Raw genomic sequence first — 18,154 nt, forward strand, 5'->3', positions numbered from 1 at the left:
AGAAGTGAGATAAGACACACGTCCCCTTCCCTTGATGTTCTTTTTTGTTGTTGTTGTTGTTGAGACAGAGTCTCACTTTGTTGCCCGGGCTAGAGTGAGTGCCGTGGCGTCAGCTTAGCTCACAGCAACCTCAGACTCCTCGGCTTAAGCGATCCTACTGCCTCAGCCTCCCAAGTAGCTGGGACTACAGGCATGCGCCACTATGCCCGGCTAATTTTTTCTATATAGATTTTTAGTTGTCCATATAATGTTTTTCTATTTTTAGTAGAGACGGGGTCTCGCTCTTGCTCAGGCTGGTCTCGAGCGATCCACCCGCCTCGGCCTCTCAGAGTGCTAGGATTACAGGCGTGAGCCACCGCGCCTGCCCCCCTTGATGTTCTAACTCATTAACAGGCCTATAGGAGACAAAGTTTAAATCACACCCGACCAGGTCATCAGTTTACTGAATAGATCATGAGTCTGGGTATATGTCTAGTCGTTTGTCTCTGTTTTACAGACTTCCTTATCTTAAAACATTCTAAAGCCTTTAGACAAAGCTTCATTTCTTTAACCAATTACAAATCAAAGAATCTTTAAACCTACATATAACCTGTAAGGCCCCTGCTTTGAGACGTCCCACCTTTTCAGGCCAAACCAATGTATGTCTTCCGTGTATTGATTTACATGTAATTCCTGTGTCCTTGAAATGTATAAAACCAAACTGTAACCCAACCACAGCAGGCCCACTTATTTAAGGCTTCTTGGGTGTAGCTCCCGACCATGGCCCTCAAACTTGGCTCAGAATAAATTTCTTTAAATTATTTTACAGAGTTTGGGTTAGTTTACATTGACACACACAATTAATACTATCCAAGGGTAAAGACAAGAAAGTCACTCTGCATGTGTTGTGATACACAACACAGTGGATTTTATCATTTATAGTCAGGGTCTCACTCTGTTGCCCAGGATGGAGTGCAGTGTCGCCATCACACCTTCAACTTTCCAGGATCAAGTTATCCTCCTGCCTCACCCTGCTGAGTGGCTGGAAGTACAGGCGCACAGCACCACACCCAGTTAAGGTTAAATTTTTTATTTTTTTTTGTAGACACAGGGTCTTACAATGTCACCCAGGCTGGTCTCCAGGACTCAATCAGTCCTCCCAAAGTGTAAGCTATGGTGCCTGGCACAAAGGTTTTCTAAAAAAAAAAAAAAAAAACAAAAAAACAAAAAAAAAAAAACAAACCCCCACCACCACCATCAAAAAGAGAAGCAACAAAAAATCCCCACATACACAGACATGAGAACTTTATGGAAAAAAATCACCAAAAATTGTTAACTTTGGGTAAACAGACTTTCACTTTTCTTTCTGAAGTTTTATGTTCCAACCTTATAAAAAGGCAGGCATACACTTGGCAGGATCAGGCCCATTTTTTGGGCCTTGAAGTTTAAAATTTTTCCTGCACCATTTTTTGATATGGGGTTTCACTCTATTGTCTGGGCTGGTCTCAAACGATCCTCTCATGGAGCCGCCCACTGGGCTAGAGTTGTGCTGGGCAACTGATTCCAACTAGACAGAACCTGTTTGCGCAGCCCATGAAGAATGCCACTAGGCCTACTGGATTGTCCTCAGGACTCCCTAATTCCCACCACCATTCCGTGGCCAGCCCAGCTCCTCCCAGGGTTCCCCGCGCCTCCTGAGGGCCTGGAGTCATGTCCTGGCCTGCCTGAACCTCTTCAGAAGACCTGAGTGGGAGTGAGGGAAGCAAATCTGCCCTGGAATCGAATCTCAGCAAGTGCTATGTTTATTTTCCAAACAATTTTATTGAAATGCGCTAAGAGTACATGGGAAGCACAAATGTATGAACAGGAAAAAAAAAAAATCACATGTACAATAATTTTTAAAAAGTGAAGGTTAATCTTGGGAGATATCGGTTCCCCTCTCCCTCCCCCTCCAGACTTCCAGCGTTTTCATTATGGTTAAGCCTCTACTAACCTAGCATTAAAAAAAGGAATACAAGAACTTTTGCCAAGAAAAAAAAAAATAAAATAAAATGAAAAAACAAAACAAATCAGCATAAAGGAAAGAGAAACGTTTTCCTGCTCAGGTGAGATTCTTCCTAGGCACCTAATTAGGAAGCGTGCTGAGCGGTGGAGAAACACAACTTCAGAGTGTAAGGGTATGGACCATCTGCAGAGGAGAGAGAAGAGAGAAGTCTGGCTGGGCCCTCTCCCGGGAGGCTGCCCCACCCAGTTCCCCCCGTTTTGCACACACCTCCCATTTTCTAGAGTTCAACTACAAGGGTAATTTTACCTGCTAGTTACTACTGCCCCTTTCCTGGGTACTACCTAAACCAGTCTCTGATGCAGAGAATGCCACCTCCCTGGAGCGCAGGCCCGAGCAACTCCGAAGCTGGGAGAGCGGGTGATGGCAAGCAGTCAGGCTGACCCTTCCATGAGCAACATTAGGCTGCTCTCCAGGTGACCAGGTCCCACCTGTCTATGTCAGTGAGAAAATCCCTGGAGTCCTATCTCATAGGGCAGGCAGGATGGCTCTGGCATGAAGCCAGCCAACTCATTAGGTCACCAGGGGGATGATATGCAGGACACACAGATACTCACTTGGGTTCTTCATCTGGTAATGGTTCAGGAAGCCCAAAGTCTCAAGGGCGTCACTCTTGGATTCCCACTCCAGTAGCCCAGAGGAGCTGCGTTCACCTGATTGGAAAGTAAAGGGAAACACCACAGGTTTTAGGCTGACCTGGGCAGGAGCTAGACAGCCGCCCATCAACAACCAAGGAAGTGGGGGGCAGGCAGAAGCAGCTTACTCACTTTTGCCTGAGAATACTTTCACAGAAGACGGCCGCTTCACCCCCAGCTCATCGCAGATCTGCAACAGAAATAGGTAGTAAAGGGACTGGCAGACAGGTGCCAATTCAAGCAGATTAGGCCCTGCATGAGTTAACTATTTGAATTTTCTGGAGAAAGGGTTTCCTAGATTTTATCACATACCATAGTCCCTGTGACATAAAAAAGGTTAGCAACACCACTCTTTTTTTTGAGACAGAGTCTCACTCTGTTGCCCAGGCTAGAGTGCCTTGGTGTTAGCCTAGCTCACAGCAACCTCAAACTCCCAGGCTCAAGTGATCCTTCTGCCTCAGCCTCCCGAGTAGCTGGGACTACAGGTATGCGCCACCATGCCTGGCTAATTTTTCTATATTTTTAGCTGTCCACGTAATTTCTTTCTATTTTTAGTAGAGACGATGTCTCGCTCTTGCTCAGGATGGTGTTGAACTCCTGAGCTCAAACAATCTGCCCGCCTCGGCCTCTGAGTGCTAGGATTACAGGCGTGAGCCACCGCGCCCGGCCGCAACACCGCTCTTAATTACTATGTTGCCAAAGACCGGGAAACGGCTTTTTAGTTTTCCATCTTCAGCAGCTGCTGGGTGTGTCAGCAGAGTCACTGTTTGCCAAAACGAAGGCACCAGCTCCGGTGCAAGGTCCACTCGGAGCACCTCTGCCCCCTCCAGCTGCCCTAGTTCCCTCTGACAGAGCTCTACAGAGCCATCTAGATACCCTGAGGTCCTCACAACGTGGACGTTTTGAGATTGGCCTCCCATCACGGGGCCTGTCCCAGTTTGCCATAAACGCAAAGATGCAGCATGGTGAACTCTACTGTTGATACAAATTTGGTCCCATTCTCACCACGTCTAGACTTACAACAGGGGTCCCTATCTGTCCTGGTTTCTGCTGTGTCCCAGCACCCAGTCCAGGGCCTGTCAGAGCAGGAGCTCCAGGCCGGGCGTGATGGCTCACACCTGTAATCCTAACACTTCTGGGAGACTGAGGCAGGAGGATCACTTGAGGTCAGGAGTTCAAGACCAGCCTGAGCAAGAGCAAGACCCCATCTCTACTAAAAAAAAAAATAGGAAGGAATTATCTGGACACCTAAAAATATATATGGAAAAAAATTAGCCGGGCATGGTGGCGCATGCCTGTAGTCCCACCTACTCGGGAGGCTGAGGCAGACAATTGTTTGAGCCCAGGAGTTTGAGGTTGCTGTGAGCTAGGCTGACGCCACGGCACTATAGTCCAGGCAACAGAGTTAAAGACTCTGTTTCAAAAAAAAAAAAAAAAAAAAAAAAGAGCAGGAGCTCCAAAGCTATTTGTTGAAAGGCTAAAATGAATGGCCTACTCACATAACTGTGGTGAGGAACCAACTGCCTGAGAAGCGCCATGGCACCCACCTCAAAGAAGTTCTCCTCGGTCACCTCCAGGGGAGCGTTGAAGAAGTGCAGCACGTTGCTCGGGTGCTGGATGCGGTTCTTGGCTGCCTGCTCCGGGGTGGAGAACCTGTTGTTCCTTGATTCGCTGAAGTCTTTATAACTGCAAGACCCGTCTTCCAGCCCGTATGACTGACCGGGCATGATGGCTGGTTGCTTGGAGACACTGTAGGAGAGAAGGAGGGGGATCCCTTTGTCAGATCCAAAGTCACGCCCCCGCCCAAGACCTCTGCTGTATCCTTGTAGAGGCCTGGCTGGCCATGCGCCCAGCTGATAGCGCTGTGTGCCTCATGGGGCACCGAGCCACCATGGAGGCGAGGCTGACCCACTTCCTCCCACAGCTCCAGAGAACATCTCAGAACACACCTGCCACACCCCATTCCTGCCTGAGTAAACAGCTCGGCCTCACTGCGCTCCTCTGCTGGGCCCCAGTGCCCCCCTTCCTTTTTCTCTTTGGTCTCTCTCCAGCTGTCCCTAGCCTGGGGAGCCTGAGCACCTACCAGACATTCAGCTTCTGCCCGAACATGAAGTTGTTGTTGAGGTGGGTAATGGCCCGGTCCACAGCATAGCCATCAGCCATCTCTACCATGGCGGCCCCCGGTTTGCTTTTCATAAATTTCACCTTAGGGAGAGCAGCTACAGTCAGCACCACTGCCCCACTGCCAGCAACCCTTCTCCCACCCCTTCCAAGCTAGTCAGAAGCAAAACTCCTGATCTGGGCTTCCACTTCCTCACTCATGAGCAGTGAATCATGACAACCAGAAAAACATGCCTGGCCCACAGCAAGTGCTCAACCTGAGATGAAGCAGAGTTTCTAACTACAGGACATAAGCCACGAGTGGGTCATTTAATAAAGCACAACAGAAAACAGTGTGCAAAATGAGAAAATCAGCCATTTTCATTCTCATTTTATCTGTTACGCACAGACACACGTATCTGTGGATGAACGCTGTACGTGGATTCCTGTATGAAAGTACTACAGAGCACAGTAACACACGGGCTGTGAGCACGGCTTCCACACCAGGTTACTGAGCCCGGGCCGGTTCCTGAGCCTCCTGTCCTCCATTTCCCCCGTCTACTTCAACACCACTGTTGTCGTTTGTTGGCTGCTACAGGCCCTCTCCTTGTGCTGTCTCATGAATGACTATTAAGGATTACTGTGAAAACTAAACAAGTTGCTACGTGTAAAGATCCTTTAATAGTGCTCGATATACAGGAAACACACTTCACATGCACTAGCTGCTACGATCAACAGGCCACGCCAGGGGCTGCAAAAAGGCTTCTATGACCCAGATGGATTTGATGTAGGCAAAAGCCACCTGGTCTCAGGTGGACAGTCAGCCACCACTCCACCCCAGCCAACTGTTTCCACAGGGAAGGCAAGAAAGCCCAGTGTTGCCAGAAAAAATCCTTACACTAATGGTCTTTAACAATGAGTAAATTTTTACATATTTCCTAAGTGCATTCTTTCCCTGAGGGGTCAACTTCAACTGTCCTACACATTCCTTCCCTATGGCAGATAAGCCCTAGACCCAGGGGGCAATGGTGAAGGGTCCCACCATCTTGTCACCACCGAAGACAAGGTATCTGTAAGTCCCTATTAAATGTTTCTGGAAAAAAAAATAAAAAAGAAAGGGGGTGGGGGAAAGGCCAGGCACAGTGGCTCAGGCGTGTAATCCTAATCCCAGCACTTTGAGAGGTCAAATCGCTTGAGGCCAGGAGTTCAAAACAAAGACTAGGCAACATGGTGAGACCTCATCTCTACAAAAAAATTATTTAACAAATTAGCCAGGTATGGTGTTGGCACACGACTGCAGTGCCAGCTACTTGGGAGGCTGAGACAGGAGGATCACTTGAGCTCAGGAGTTCAAGGCTGCAAAGAGCTATAAGCACGCCACTGTGCTACAGCCTGAGTGATAGAGCAAGACTCTCTGTCTCTAAAAACATACTTTCTATGTTCACGTACTAGTTAGGTATTAGCACTCTTATGTAATAAAGTCTGATTTTTAAAATATTGGTAATTCAAAGAAAATAAAACATACAGTGAGAGCCAATCAAAACCTGTCTAGTAGATCACCTGGGTTAACCAAAGTACCCACTTCAGGTCGGTTTGCTCCAAGCCAGGCTCCCACTGGCTCTTCCCCCTTTGCCGACCAGCAAGCTAGGAGGCTCAGAGCCTCCCTCAGGCCTGCCAGGGCTACAAGGAAAGCAGTTGACTCGGCAGAAGCTCACCTTCTCCACATTGCCATATAAGCAGAAGACATTGAAGACTCGGTCACAGTTCATCTTAGATTGATCCAAGCCATAGACCATGAGCACAGGGCTGTCGGCGTGAGGGCCATACTCGGGTGGTGGGGGAGGGGGTGGGGGGTGCCCATACTGGGGGCCGTAGCGGCTTGGGCCCCGACGGTGACCCCCCACTGGTGGACCCATCCTTCTCCCTTCGTAGTGAGGTGGGGGGGGCCCGTAGCCCTCATCATGGTAATGGCTGTGGTACCCACCGTGGGGCCCTCCTGGGGGGTGGGAAGGAAAGAGAGGGAGGACGGGTGAGAATTTGCGCGGCGGGCGGCGGGCAGGGGCACATGAGCCACGGGAGTCCACGGAGGGGAACCCCCTGCCCTCACCATATTCTGCGGGGTGATCTCCCAGGAGAGGGGGCTGCCTCTGGCGTTTGTTGGGGTTACTGCCAGGGTCACCTGTAGACAGAGAAAACAGTTAGCATCTAACTCAGAAAGAATCGCTCTCCCCCCTGACTACAGAGGCTAATCTCAGTTCCCAGGAGCCTTGCTGCAAACTCTCTCTTACAAGGGCTGCTGGGGCCTTCTCTCGTGGCCTGACCCCAGGTAGGCATGAAGCCCAAGCCTCAAAGTAGAGCCCACTCTCCATCCCCTCCTCGTATCAAGAGGGCCGATCTTCTTTTTCTGAGAAGGATAAGGCCAGGTTCTGTGCTCTCTCAGCTGCCCTGGCCCTGGTAGGAAGCCCAGGTCATGGGCCCTCTGGGGGAACCTGCAGCTGCTATGGAAGCTGATGTATTACAGGGGCCAAGAGCAGCTTTCGAAATAACTCCCGATGAAGGGAGGGGAGATTGATAGCAGGAAAATAACCCAGGAAGGGCAGAAGGGTAAAATCTGACCCCCAACGTTTCATGGTAGGGGCTCTAGGCCCAACCCACTCTCTAGGCCCTTCCTTCTTAATCCCAGTCCCAGACACCCTCCCACCCAACCCATTCATGTCCAGCCCGAGGAGAGGGACTGTAGGAGGTGACAAGCAGGGCAACAGCAGAGTCATTTCAAAAGAGCAATCATGTACAAGCCATCAACATTCTCAGACCCATCAATGGCGCAGATCCACTTCCCGACCCCAGCTCCAGTTCATAATCAATACCATTAATTTAGCGCTTCAGTGGCAGACACTGGGCTAAGCGCTTTACAAACATCACAGCTTTTTGAATTCCTCACAACAACCCTATGAGGTAGGTACTGATATTTTAGCCCCATTTTACAGATAAGAAACCTGAGTCATTAACTTTTAACTGAGCAGTTAAAAGACACTTTGGCCCAAGGTCACAGAGCAAGTTAGTGGCTGAGCTGGGCTTTGAACCCAGGTCTGGCTGACTCCAAAACCCAGGGCTCAAAACCACTGCCCTTTCCTGCCACCCAGTCTGGGTTTTGTTTTCAACAGTCATTACAAAGATGGAAAAGGACTACTTACAGCAGAAGTACAGAGTACAATGTCCATTTGTCACAAAAAACAAATCTGTATTTTCTCTTACCATTGGACGCTTCAACAGTGAGTTAGCACAGTTCTGAAAGATGGCGTCCCATCAAACATACACTGCGACCCTGCATCACATGGTTTTACAGTCATAAATACAAGTTACGGTACACATCCGCTACAATTTTTTTTAAAGAATTGTTTTAAAAGTCAATGTTTTCATTAAATCAAAAATGGCTCACAGATGTTCTGTCCTCAGAAGATATCAGAAAGTGGAAATAAAGGTGTATGAAGTGGGTAGTGTCCGTGTTGTCACCTCCTCACATTATGTGCTGCAGTGCGGTGCTTCTGGCTGTGTAGCGCTCCGTGTGCGTGTCTCCTGGGTATGAAGTGTGCCAGTGGCCCCACTATGCTCGCGCTTTTGGCCTTGGGAGCGCGCCCGGTTACCCGCCAGCAGGTAACTGTGTGCCTCTGAGCTGTTTGGCTGTCTGGTTTTAGGTCTGTTTTGGTTTTTTGATTTTTTTTTTTTGTTGTTGTTGTGGTTTAAGTTTTTTTTTTTTTGGTTTGTTTCTGATCTCCAGTTGGTGCAGATTATGTTGGCAGCCGATGACTGCAGAAAAAATAAAAATATCAAAACAGAAAATAAAAAAGAAGGCCCTCCCCAAACCAAAGGACTTAAAAAACAAAACCCATGTGGCGAGGAATGGAGAGAGGATCCTATTGTCTTGGAGGCCCATGGAATCTACTTCAGTCTATGAAACGTTCTCCGAAAAGAGCACCGCTGGCTGGCTGGGAGAGCTCTGTTCTCTGTGTTTCCTACTTCTGTGTACATTTTCGGGTTCAAGTTTGCTTGGATTTTGACTTTTTTTTTTTTTTTTTAATGTTTAGTAAAAAAAAGCAGTGTCTGCTGCCATGTTGCGTCTCTTTCTTTGTCTCTGTCTGCCTCTGTCTCTGTGCTTGTAGCTGTTCCTTGGAGCACGGTGTGGTGTTCTTGATGTAGTGAGCTCAAGTCTGCAGCTGTTTCTGGGGACGTGGTGGAGGCTGCATGTTCTGTTCTCTCCAGGAAGAGCTAGTGGTTTTCTACCCTGTGTGTTGGTGAGCAATGTGCAGAGGCAGAGCCGCTGAAGTATGGTTTCCGAGGGGGGTGGCCAAGCACCGACCTCACTCCAGGTTACCTCATCAGCCCTTGTTTTTTGGGCCCCAGCCCTGGGGGCGGCCAAAGCTGAGAGGCATCAAAAACCAATGCACAGCCAGCCCCTGCCACTAGCCCCTGCCGGTCTGCACATCTTCTATTTATGTTCCTTGGAGAAGAAATGGTTGGTTGCCATGTTTCTGTTAGCAGTCATGTAATGCCATTGCCCGCTCTGGTACATTCACTTGGTCATCAATTTGCCTCTGACCTTTGGAGGGAGCATCCAGGCCCACAGGGCCCATTGTGAGGGTCCTGGGGAGCGTCTAGCCCACCCTGCCCACTGCTTCCCAGCTGCAAGGGCAAGACAGGCCTGCCTAGCAACAGTGGCCTCTGGCCTCCCAGCGCCTGAGCGATGTCAGCAACCAGACTTCCTCCCTCAGCCATGGCCTGGTCCGACGTATCAGACCAAGGCAGACACAGAGATGGGACGGTCTTGCAGAGGAGGTGCCACTGTTTTTCACAGGCAATCCTCCATCTCTCCCTCCTACAAACAGCAAACCATTCTTGACGGACACTAAGAAGGGGGATGTCCATTTGGGCCCCCTGCAGAGACGTTGAGTCCCCACTACAAATGAAGTGAGGCATATATGCCCTGGTCCAATCCAGAGTCTCACCTCCACAAGGTCAGCGTGCTCAAAGGCTCTGCTGCAAGAGCCCAACTCTGTCACCTCCCCGCAAATCAGACACTCGACAGTGCAGAGCAAGAGGACAATTCTTGGCCCAGGGAGAATGGAGAGTCAGTGACGCTAAGGAGATTCTAGGAGGTGCTACTGGTTTCTAAGCCCACCGCCACACCCTGTCCTCAGCGAGGCCTGCTCCCCACCCGCCAAGCCTCTGCCTTGACTCTGCACCCTCAGCAGTAGAGAGCCCCGAGCATCAGCTAGGACCTGCAGAGGCCCCTTATTCCCCTTCTCCCACTGGGGTGTCCTTACCAAGAGCTTACCCCAAGACCCTCCCATGTCCACAGGGAGCCCAATGGCATTACATAACCCTGAGCCCGGGTCTATGAAGTGCGCTATCCGAGTGAAGGCAAGGCGGGTGTGTTTAGAACAAAGTGGCCATCAGGATTACCTTGTCCACTGAGGTTGGGGTTTGTGTAATCCCAAGTATCCTGATCATTCTTGAACACATTCAAGCGTGTAGGCTGCAAGGACAAGACAAAACTGAGATCAGCCACGTCCCAACTCATCTGGAAGCTGACAAGGGACAGTCACTTCCCAGACCTACCTTCGCATATTCAATCTTCAGAGTGCAACAGCCAGAATAGATATCAGCCCCATTGAGTGAGGCCTTGGCTCGCTGGGCACTTTGAACAGAGTCAAATGTGAGTCAAGTTAAGGAAAGTCTCATCATGGGAGCTCTTTGGGAAGGGCTTCAGTTGTCCCAGAAAGGAAAGAGGACATACGTAGCACCCAAAGACCGTAGTGCTTTGGGATCAGCTCACTGCCCACAGACACCAGCCTCAGGTTCAAGAGGCCAGAACTGTGCAGATGGACTCAACTGCTGCCCTGGGTGGGCAGTTACTAGCCAGAGTTCTCTTGTGACCTGTACCCCTAGCCCTGCCATCAGCCCAGAAGTAGTAGCAACTTCCTCTCCCACCATCCCAAGCCAAACCACCTTTTTCTTTGTCCCAGTCCTCTCTTAGGTCCTTTGACTAAGCCTGAACAACCTGAGATGTCAACCAGATTACATCCTTCCTTGTCCTAAGTGGCTTTCCCCTGCAACCTGCCCCAAGTGTCACACTGCTGTGTCTAGGATGCCCTAAAAACTTCTTCCAGATGTCTGCAACAACCCCTCCCCCACCAGTCACTCTGCAGTCAAGGCTTTCAGTTTCTCTGATGCTAAGCTCCTTCCCACCTTGAAAACCTCCACAGGACTGCTTCCTCCACTTGAATACCAACTCCTATCTCCTCACGGAAATAGATCAGCAACTCCTCAGAAAGCTTCCTAGATCGCCTTTTAAGTTCCTTTCCCCTCATATCTCATAGCACTCTGCTCTTTCCCTTCACCTAAGATTTGCACTATCACACTGTATGTCTGGCTCCTTGTATAACTGTCTCTCCCATCAGACCGTGAACTTTGTGAAGGCATCTGGCGTGTGGCAGGCAGTCAGTAGATACAAGCTACTTGAAAGAATGGCCCCCTTCCAAGCCCTATGACAGCCTCCACCCCAAGGAACACCTGTTTCCCAGCAAAGGATATTCCACCATGGCCTGCACTCCATTCTTTCGGAAAATGACAATTCTCTGCACAGGGCCACAAGGATTACAGATAGTGTAAAGAACATCCTGTAAGAGCAAAGATGGGTGATGTGAACGGGCACTGCAGGTCAGTCTGGCCTGGGGGAGGATGGGGAGAAAAGGGAGCAGGGAGCCCTCACAGGGGAACCATAAAGGATGCTCACTGCACGTACCGTGGTAATAGAGTAGATCGGATTCAGGATGGTAAAGAGAAGCACACTGTTGACGCTCCGGGAGTCATCCGAGTCCCCAGGGCGAGAGATCTTCTGGCTGGTAGAGTAGTTGACAAAAGCTGGGTGACCAGCAATGTAGATCTGGTTGTCAGCTGCGTAATTCACAGCGTTGCAAGCCCCCAACACATCTTCGAACTCCACCAGCGCTTGTCTCTTCTTAGGCATCACCACCACATAGCTGGCGTAGGGAACACAAGGTTCAATCCTCTCAAGGAGATGTAGATAAAAGAAGGCCCTCCAATTTTTTGTGAACGGACTCCTCTAAAACCCTCTCATGGTTTCCTAACCTGAACACCCCATGCTACAACTGGTACCAGAGGCAAAAGAGGTATGTAGCTAAGTCATCACCTTCTCTGGGAAGCCTTCCCAACCTCTCCTCACCTGACTAAGAAGATGCCTCCCACAGACTCCTGGGCTTGCCCTATCACAGTGCAAATCCCTCTGGGTGGGCAATACTTTTAAGGGGAAGAATCCAGGATAGTTTTGTTCATGACTGTACCTAGCACGCACCAGACACTCAATAAGTACAATGTTTACTAGAAACTACAAGGCAGAGAAGAAAGGAAAGCAAAAAAAAAGACACGGAATTTGCTGTAACCTGACCCAAGGTACAATGGCCAATTCAAGAGTAGCAGAGCCACAGGCCCCAGCCAAAGAACCCTGGACCAGAAGGGCAAAATCACTACCTTCAACCAGAAACTGCTGACACATGAGGACACCAAGGAGTTAACTTCTCTGGAAACCCAACTCCTGGCCTGAGCCCAGTACCTGATGGGTCCAAACTCCTGCAAGGCCTCCACAAGGTCAGCTTCCACCACACCATCAATCAGGCCCCTGATGTGGACAACTGGGGAGGCAGGGGTTTTGTGTGGGTCATCGTAGTTCTCCTGAGAAAGGAAGCAGAAACAAGACTTCGTTTCTTGCTGGACAAGATGGCAGCCTGCTCGCTGACCTCTGTGCTGTTGTAGACCTAGTCAGATAAGACAGTTGGGTATAACCAAGGAAGGATGCACAGGTCAGACCAGGGGCAGCAATTCAAGCCAATCACCCCAAAAGAATCCTGCACCAGCAGAGCAGCAGCCCTTAATGAGTGGCCACTTGCCCATTGGCTCATGCTGTAGCTTCTGGGAAGGCAGAATGGAGGAAGGATCATACAAGTCTCAAATCTTACTCTCCTCCATGGACCTGTCTCTCCACCCGCTGGTCCACTCAATCAAAGAAACATGGGAAAAGTTGTTTGGAAAGGGGACAGGCTGCCAAGAATGGCTCAGTTGTCTGCTGCACTCTGGGGATATCCCCTTTACATGTACCCCGACTTCTTTGTTCTTTCGTTGGTTGAGCCATCATCACCTAGCCAAGCATGCCTGCTCCCTACCACTCACTCCAGGTCCAGTCAGGGCAAAGCAGCATGTGCCCCAGAAGCTGTAGCAGCCAGACCAGCCTTGAACCTTTCTAGCCTTTAATCAATTTTGCACCAAAACCTACTTTGGATAGGCCAGATTAAGGAAAAACAGGGCTGGGAAGCTCTTTCAGAAAGAGAACCAAGGCAGCTCCTTCCCAGGATAAGTATCTTTCTGGGAATCAGGAGCAAAGTAACTTTTTCTGCCACCTCTCCTGGGCAGAATCACTAGGCAGAAGCCCATGGAACAGGGGTAGAATTGGGTTCTATTTCAGGAATGAACCACACAAATCACAGGAGGAATACCTGCCTGGTTAGCAGCCCAAGGTAGGAGTTCCTTTCCAGCCCTGCCACTCACTAGCTATACCACCTCAACTAATTTACCTCATCCCTCTTTGCCCGTTTCCTCCTCTGTAAATCAGATATCCTAATACGTCCCCTAACCTCACAAAAGGGCGATAAGGACTCAACTAAGATGTCTTTAAAACATTTGGAACAGTTAGTGAAAATTAAAATGCCAGTAAACCACAGCCGATAACCCGTGGAAAATCCTGGAGAGGCTGACGGAGACGACTTTAAGAACTTGGCGGAGACTGGGCCCCAACCCAAAAGCAACAACTGGTGATCTCTTCCAACATGGCCGGGGAGTATTTTGATTTATCAAACTCTGCACCCAGTTGATCCCTGAAATAAGCAAATTTGTGATGGCTCCAAACTTGACTAAACTCCCAAAGGACTACAAGCGCCTTTCCTAAGTCCCTCTTGCCGTTTTCAAAGAATCCCCAAATGGTGGTCATATTCGGTTCTACGGGTTTGGTCAAATAAATCAACTTCGATATAGAGACAAGGCTGGACATTACAGAGATTAAACTGCTATCGGACGGAATTCCTCAGTCAGGAGAGAACAAGGCGAGCCACTGCCCACCCGCTCCCGCTCCTGAGGCGCTCCCCCAACCGCCCACGAGATCTGGCGGGATTAGTACGCCTGCGCATGGGGCCAGAAAAGAAAATGATAAAGAAAAAAAAACCGGCCCGGCCGCGTGCCCGGACCCCACACGCCAGCCCGCGGAGCCTGCGCAGTGCGCCGCTTGCGGCGCGAGACTTCCTCCGCACCCCCCGCCCGAAGCCCGCTCCGGACTGCGCGCAGGCGCAGGCGCCTGTCCTCGCGCAAACCCCGCCGTTTGCCCAACGACCGCCCCTCCCCCACCCCGTCAACGGCGCGAGGGCCTGGGCGCGTGCGCAGAGGACCCCCCAAAAAATAAATACCCTCGAGGTGGGAAATTTCCCCCCCATTTCGCGGCCTTCCCAGCGCCTAGGGCCCCGGCCTCACCCCGCCGCCGCCGCCCGCCGCCCCGGCTCCTCCACCGCCACCGCCACCGCCTCCGTGCTGGTCGCCAGCGTTGTCAGTCTTGAGCCGTTTAGGGGCTCGGCCGCCCTCACTGCCGCCGCCGTAGTAGCGGCCACCGCCGCCTCCGCCGCCCGCCGCCGCCATCTTCACCATCGCTCCCGACCGCCTCCGCTGCTCGTCCGGCTGCTGCCTCTGCTCCAGCCGCCGACGCCGCTTCTCCGCCCGGGGCAGCAGCCTCCGCGACATGGCGGCGCAGAACCCGCCTCCCCCCGCCTCTCATTGGGGGAGGGACACGCCCGTCACCCGCCGCCCCCACCCGATAGGGGGAGCCACTGGTCCCGCCGCGGGGGGAGGGGAAGGATCCGCACGCCTTGTGAGTCTATTGGGTACTGCGCACGCCGTTCTGCTGGACGGCCCGCCCTCGTTTGTCCGGGACACTCCTTATAGGCGAGAGCTTTCTGCCAGTCATTTCGTCGACCCCGCCGCCTTAAAATAAAATCCAATTTGATAGGTCGGGTTTTGGGCACTGCTGTAGTCTATAGGAGCACCTGATAGGAGGGGCCCTGCAAACCGCCTGAGAAGCCCCGCCTCCTTCCCACTTTCATTGGTTTTCTTGCTAATCCGTCAAACCAAAACTCAGTCACGATGACCGCCTTCCCGCGCCACTTCGCAAGGAGACGACGAAGCGTCTCCCTTTTGTCTCTCTCCAGTGGTTTCTGCAAATGCCCATCTTGTACGCCTCCACCGATTGGCCAATAGAGAGTGGAAACAGTATCCTGTCAGCAGATGGTAGGACGACTGACAGTCTCTGATTGGGTGAAAAAGGGGAGCTCCACCCAGGGTAGGCGCTCTGTGGGGCAGTCTAGGAAAAGTGCGATGGCGAGAACGCATGCGCGAACGTGCTTTCACGAGCCTCGAGAGGCGGGGCGACCCTCTAAGGGAGTGACGGACTGCAGTACCCGGAATACTTATTGAGTACCAGCTGTGTGCAGCGGCGAAAAGCTACACCAAAACTGACAGCAACTCTGTCCCCGACATTGTACACTTGTTCCTCTACACCTCTACCCTACCCAATGCCGGAGGAGTAGGTACCCCAAATCTGACCCTTTTCCTCAGTATAAAACAACTCGCTGCTGCCGACTGTCTTCGGACCCTGCCCTGTTCGCCAGCGTCCTTTAACCACTCCACCTCTGCATTCAGCCACAATTCCTGTCTATTTGGGAAAGGATCGTTCGCGCGTCTCTCCGCCTCTGCCCGTGCAGACCCTCCCACCTAGAGTACTTTCTCCACTACCCTCGTGCATGACCTAAGGGCCAGTTCCTCTTGTCCCTGCAATCTCAGTTCACAGGTCCCTACCGTCCCAGACCACTAGGTTCCTTCACTCTAACTCAGGCCATGGTTTTCACGTGACAGCTCTGACCACTCTCGATCGTCACAGGAAGTCCTGCACGGCCAGGGCAGTGGTCCCTGCCTTGGCCTTGGTGAGGTGGCCCGCCTGCCAAGTACCCGGCACAGCACTGGCACAATGCAGGCGCACTGAAAGGGGAGTCGCTTATGTCTATGCGTCCGTCGTCGGGCCTTCCCTCGAGGGCGAAGTAGGGCCACCCACACTGCCCTGCAGAGAATGCCCTCCCCGAGTCTGCAAGCTCCAGCAGAGCCGCACTGGAGGGGAGCGGGGCAGACAGGGGCTGACCCAGGATCCGTCCTAAGTACGCTAGCGTTTCGGGGATGCCTTCCAGGGAGATATGCACTTAGAAGGCGAACCTAGCGTCGTGGGAACTGCGGCGGCCGCCCCAAAGGTTGAAATGGGGATCCCGAGTAGGGGTCTCCAAGGAAACTAAGTTTGAAATGGGGTCAGTGGCGCTCAAAGAGTAGGTAGGCCATGCCTACTGGGTCTGCTGGTTTGGGGAAATAAACTTGAAGGTTTCTGATGAGGACCTCCGTCAGTTTTTAGTCACACCACGAAGATCCAAAAATGCCGGCGGAAAGAGTTGAGGCGGCCCTGCGCCCAAACCACGTGTCCCTAGTGACGGGGGAGGGCGGGGCTGGTGCCACTGAAGGGCGGGGTCCCGAGGTCCCAACGTCAGAGGAATGCGGTGGGGGGAGGGGGCGAGAAGGGGCCCCTCCCCTCCCCGCCCCCGCGCCGGGCCCGGACGCCCCTCACGCCGGCGCGCGCGGACCGAACGCGGGGACGGGCCCCTGGTGCCACACGCCCCAGGCCGCCCGCCCGGCTGCGTCCTTCGCTCCCCGCGCTCCCGGCCTCTGCCCCTCCCCCACCCCGTTGCTCCGGCTGCGGGACGCGGCCGCGGGCGGCGCCTCCCACCAGTGCCCCCGCGCCCCTCCCCGTCCCCTCGCCCCCAGCCCCTACCAGCTCGGCGGTGAGCCTGGCCGGCCGTCCCGGATCGAAAAGAGCAGACACTGGGAAGTTTTGGGAGAGGGAGGGGCGGGCCTTAAAGGGACCACGACCTTTTTCAGCCTGAGGGGGGGAAAAATGGGGGGGCGCAGGAGCGGGGACGTGGCGGGGGACCGAGAGTTGCTCCGCGGCTGAATGGAGGAAGCAAGGCAAGAAAGGAGTGGAGAGGCTCTCGAGCCGCTGCGTACGGACTCCCCGTCCCTTTTCCCGAAACACCCCCCCAACCCCCGCCGGACTGAGAGTCGCCCGGTTGGCCCAGTTGTTTGGAATTCACCCGTCATTCCTCTTCCTGGGCCAAGTGTTGTGTTGGTTGAAGCATATGTTGGGGTGTACATTGTGTAGATAGGGAAATGGGCTCAGGAAACGCAAGTGACTAACCCAAGATGCTGCAGCTTGTAAGTGGCATAGCAAGATTTGCCGCCAGCGCACACGCATAACCACTGCACTGCAGAGCCTACTAGGGTTAGGGGGGTGTGGTATGGAATGGAGGTTAAGAGCACGGGCTCTGGGGCCACACTGCTGGGGTTCAAATACAGACGCTGCACTTTATAGCTCTGTGGCCCTGGGAAAGTGATTTAGACATTTTGGGCTTCTTCCTCATCCGTTAGGGCAACGGTCTCCAAACTTTTTGGTACCAGGGACCGACCATTTTCATGGAAGACAATTTTTGCACGGACTGGCGAGGAGAGCGATGGTTTCAGGATGATTCAAGCGCATTACATTTATGGTGCACTTTATTCATATTATTGTTATATTGTAATATACAGTGAAATAATTATACAACTCACCATAGGTTGGAGACCCCTGCCTTAGGAGGATGGCACCTTCATTGGGGTGGTCATAAGGAGTGCAGAAAATGTCGCTCCCCTTTGAACACCCCACAAGGTTTAATCTGACCCTCAACCCTGGCAGATCCTTCTAAACCCATGCCCACCTCTTTCCACTTGTTCTGCACATGGCACAAACACTGCCTTTCCTTCTGGTCATTAAATGCCCGAAGTTCATTCCTGCCTCAGGGCCTTTGTCCTGGCTGTTTCCCCTGCCTAGATGGTCTTCTCCCAGTTATTTGCTCTTTTTCATCTGACAGACCTTGGCTCAAATGTCACCTCCTGAGCACTCCAGGGTAGTTAGCCTCCATACACAGTTATAATCTAGGCTCCCCATTTATCTGCCTGTTGGTTCTTATTACCATGTGATTACCTGTATCCTACAGTATTTTGGAATTTCCATTCTAATTTTTCCTAAACAAATGGTGTTTTTAACGTATCTTTTTTGAGACAGAGTCTTGCTTTGTTGCCCGGGCTAGAGTGTCGTGACATCAGCTTAGCTCACAGCAACCTCAAACTCCTGGGCTCA

The 18,154-nt window shown here is 51.9% G+C and overlaps 1 protein-coding gene across 5 annotated transcripts; it reads right to left on the bottom strand.

Annotated features, from left to right (window-relative positions):
* Positions 1-1,760: 1,760 nt before the first annotated feature.
* Positions 1,761-16,810, bottom strand: HNRNPL (heterogeneous nuclear ribonucleoprotein L). Of its 5 annotated transcripts, none has more exons than XM_069458230.1 (13): positions 16,754-16,810; positions 12,407-12,525; positions 11,579-11,816; positions 11,368-11,453; positions 10,393-10,489; positions 10,237-10,309; positions 6,884-6,955; positions 6,492-6,772; positions 4,760-4,881; positions 4,224-4,425; positions 2,809-2,866; positions 2,599-2,694; positions 1,761-2,167 (listed from the first exon to the last, which is right to left on the bottom strand). In XM_069458230.1, the coding sequence occupies exons 3-13, from the start codon at positions 11,801-11,803 to the stop codon at positions 2,109-2,111; spliced, it is 1,371 nt and encodes a 456-aa protein (XP_069314331.1). In that variant the 5' UTR covers positions 11,804-11,816; positions 12,407-12,525; positions 16,754-16,810; the 3' UTR covers positions 1,761-2,108. The 5 variants fall into 5 exon arrangements, with proteins under 5 accessions (XP_069314331.1, XP_069314329.1, XP_069314328.1 ...); XM_069458228.1 differs by lacking the exon at positions 16,754-16,810 and adding an exon at positions 14,363-14,652; XM_069458226.1 differs by lacking the exon at positions 16,754-16,810 and adding an exon at positions 14,368-14,668 and having other exon boundaries at positions 1,813-2,167.
* Positions 16,811-18,154: the final 1,344 nt, after the last annotated feature.

This window comes from Eulemur rufifrons, chromosome 24, assembly GCF_041146395.1.
Source record: "Eulemur rufifrons isolate Redbay chromosome 24, OSU_ERuf_1, whole genome shotgun sequence".
Classification (NCBI taxonomy): Eukaryota; Metazoa; Chordata; class Mammalia; order Primates; family Lemuridae; genus Eulemur; species Eulemur rufifrons.

Bases quoted from the DNA above. Each gene is read 5' to 3' on its own strand.
- HNRNPL (XM_069458225.1), bottom strand. From the start codon at position 14,631: ATGTCGCGGAGGCTGCTGCCCCGGGCGGAGAAGCGGCGTCGGCGGCTG. The intron at 4,882-6,491 runs GTGAGCTTCTGC...GCTCTCCCTAAG, and splicing joins TATATGGCAATGTGGAGAAG to GTGAAATTTATGAAAAGCAA. The intron at 4,426-4,759 runs GTAGGTGCTCAG...TCTCTCCTACAG, and splicing joins GGGCAGAAGCTGAATGTCTG to TGTCTCCAAGCAACCAGCCA.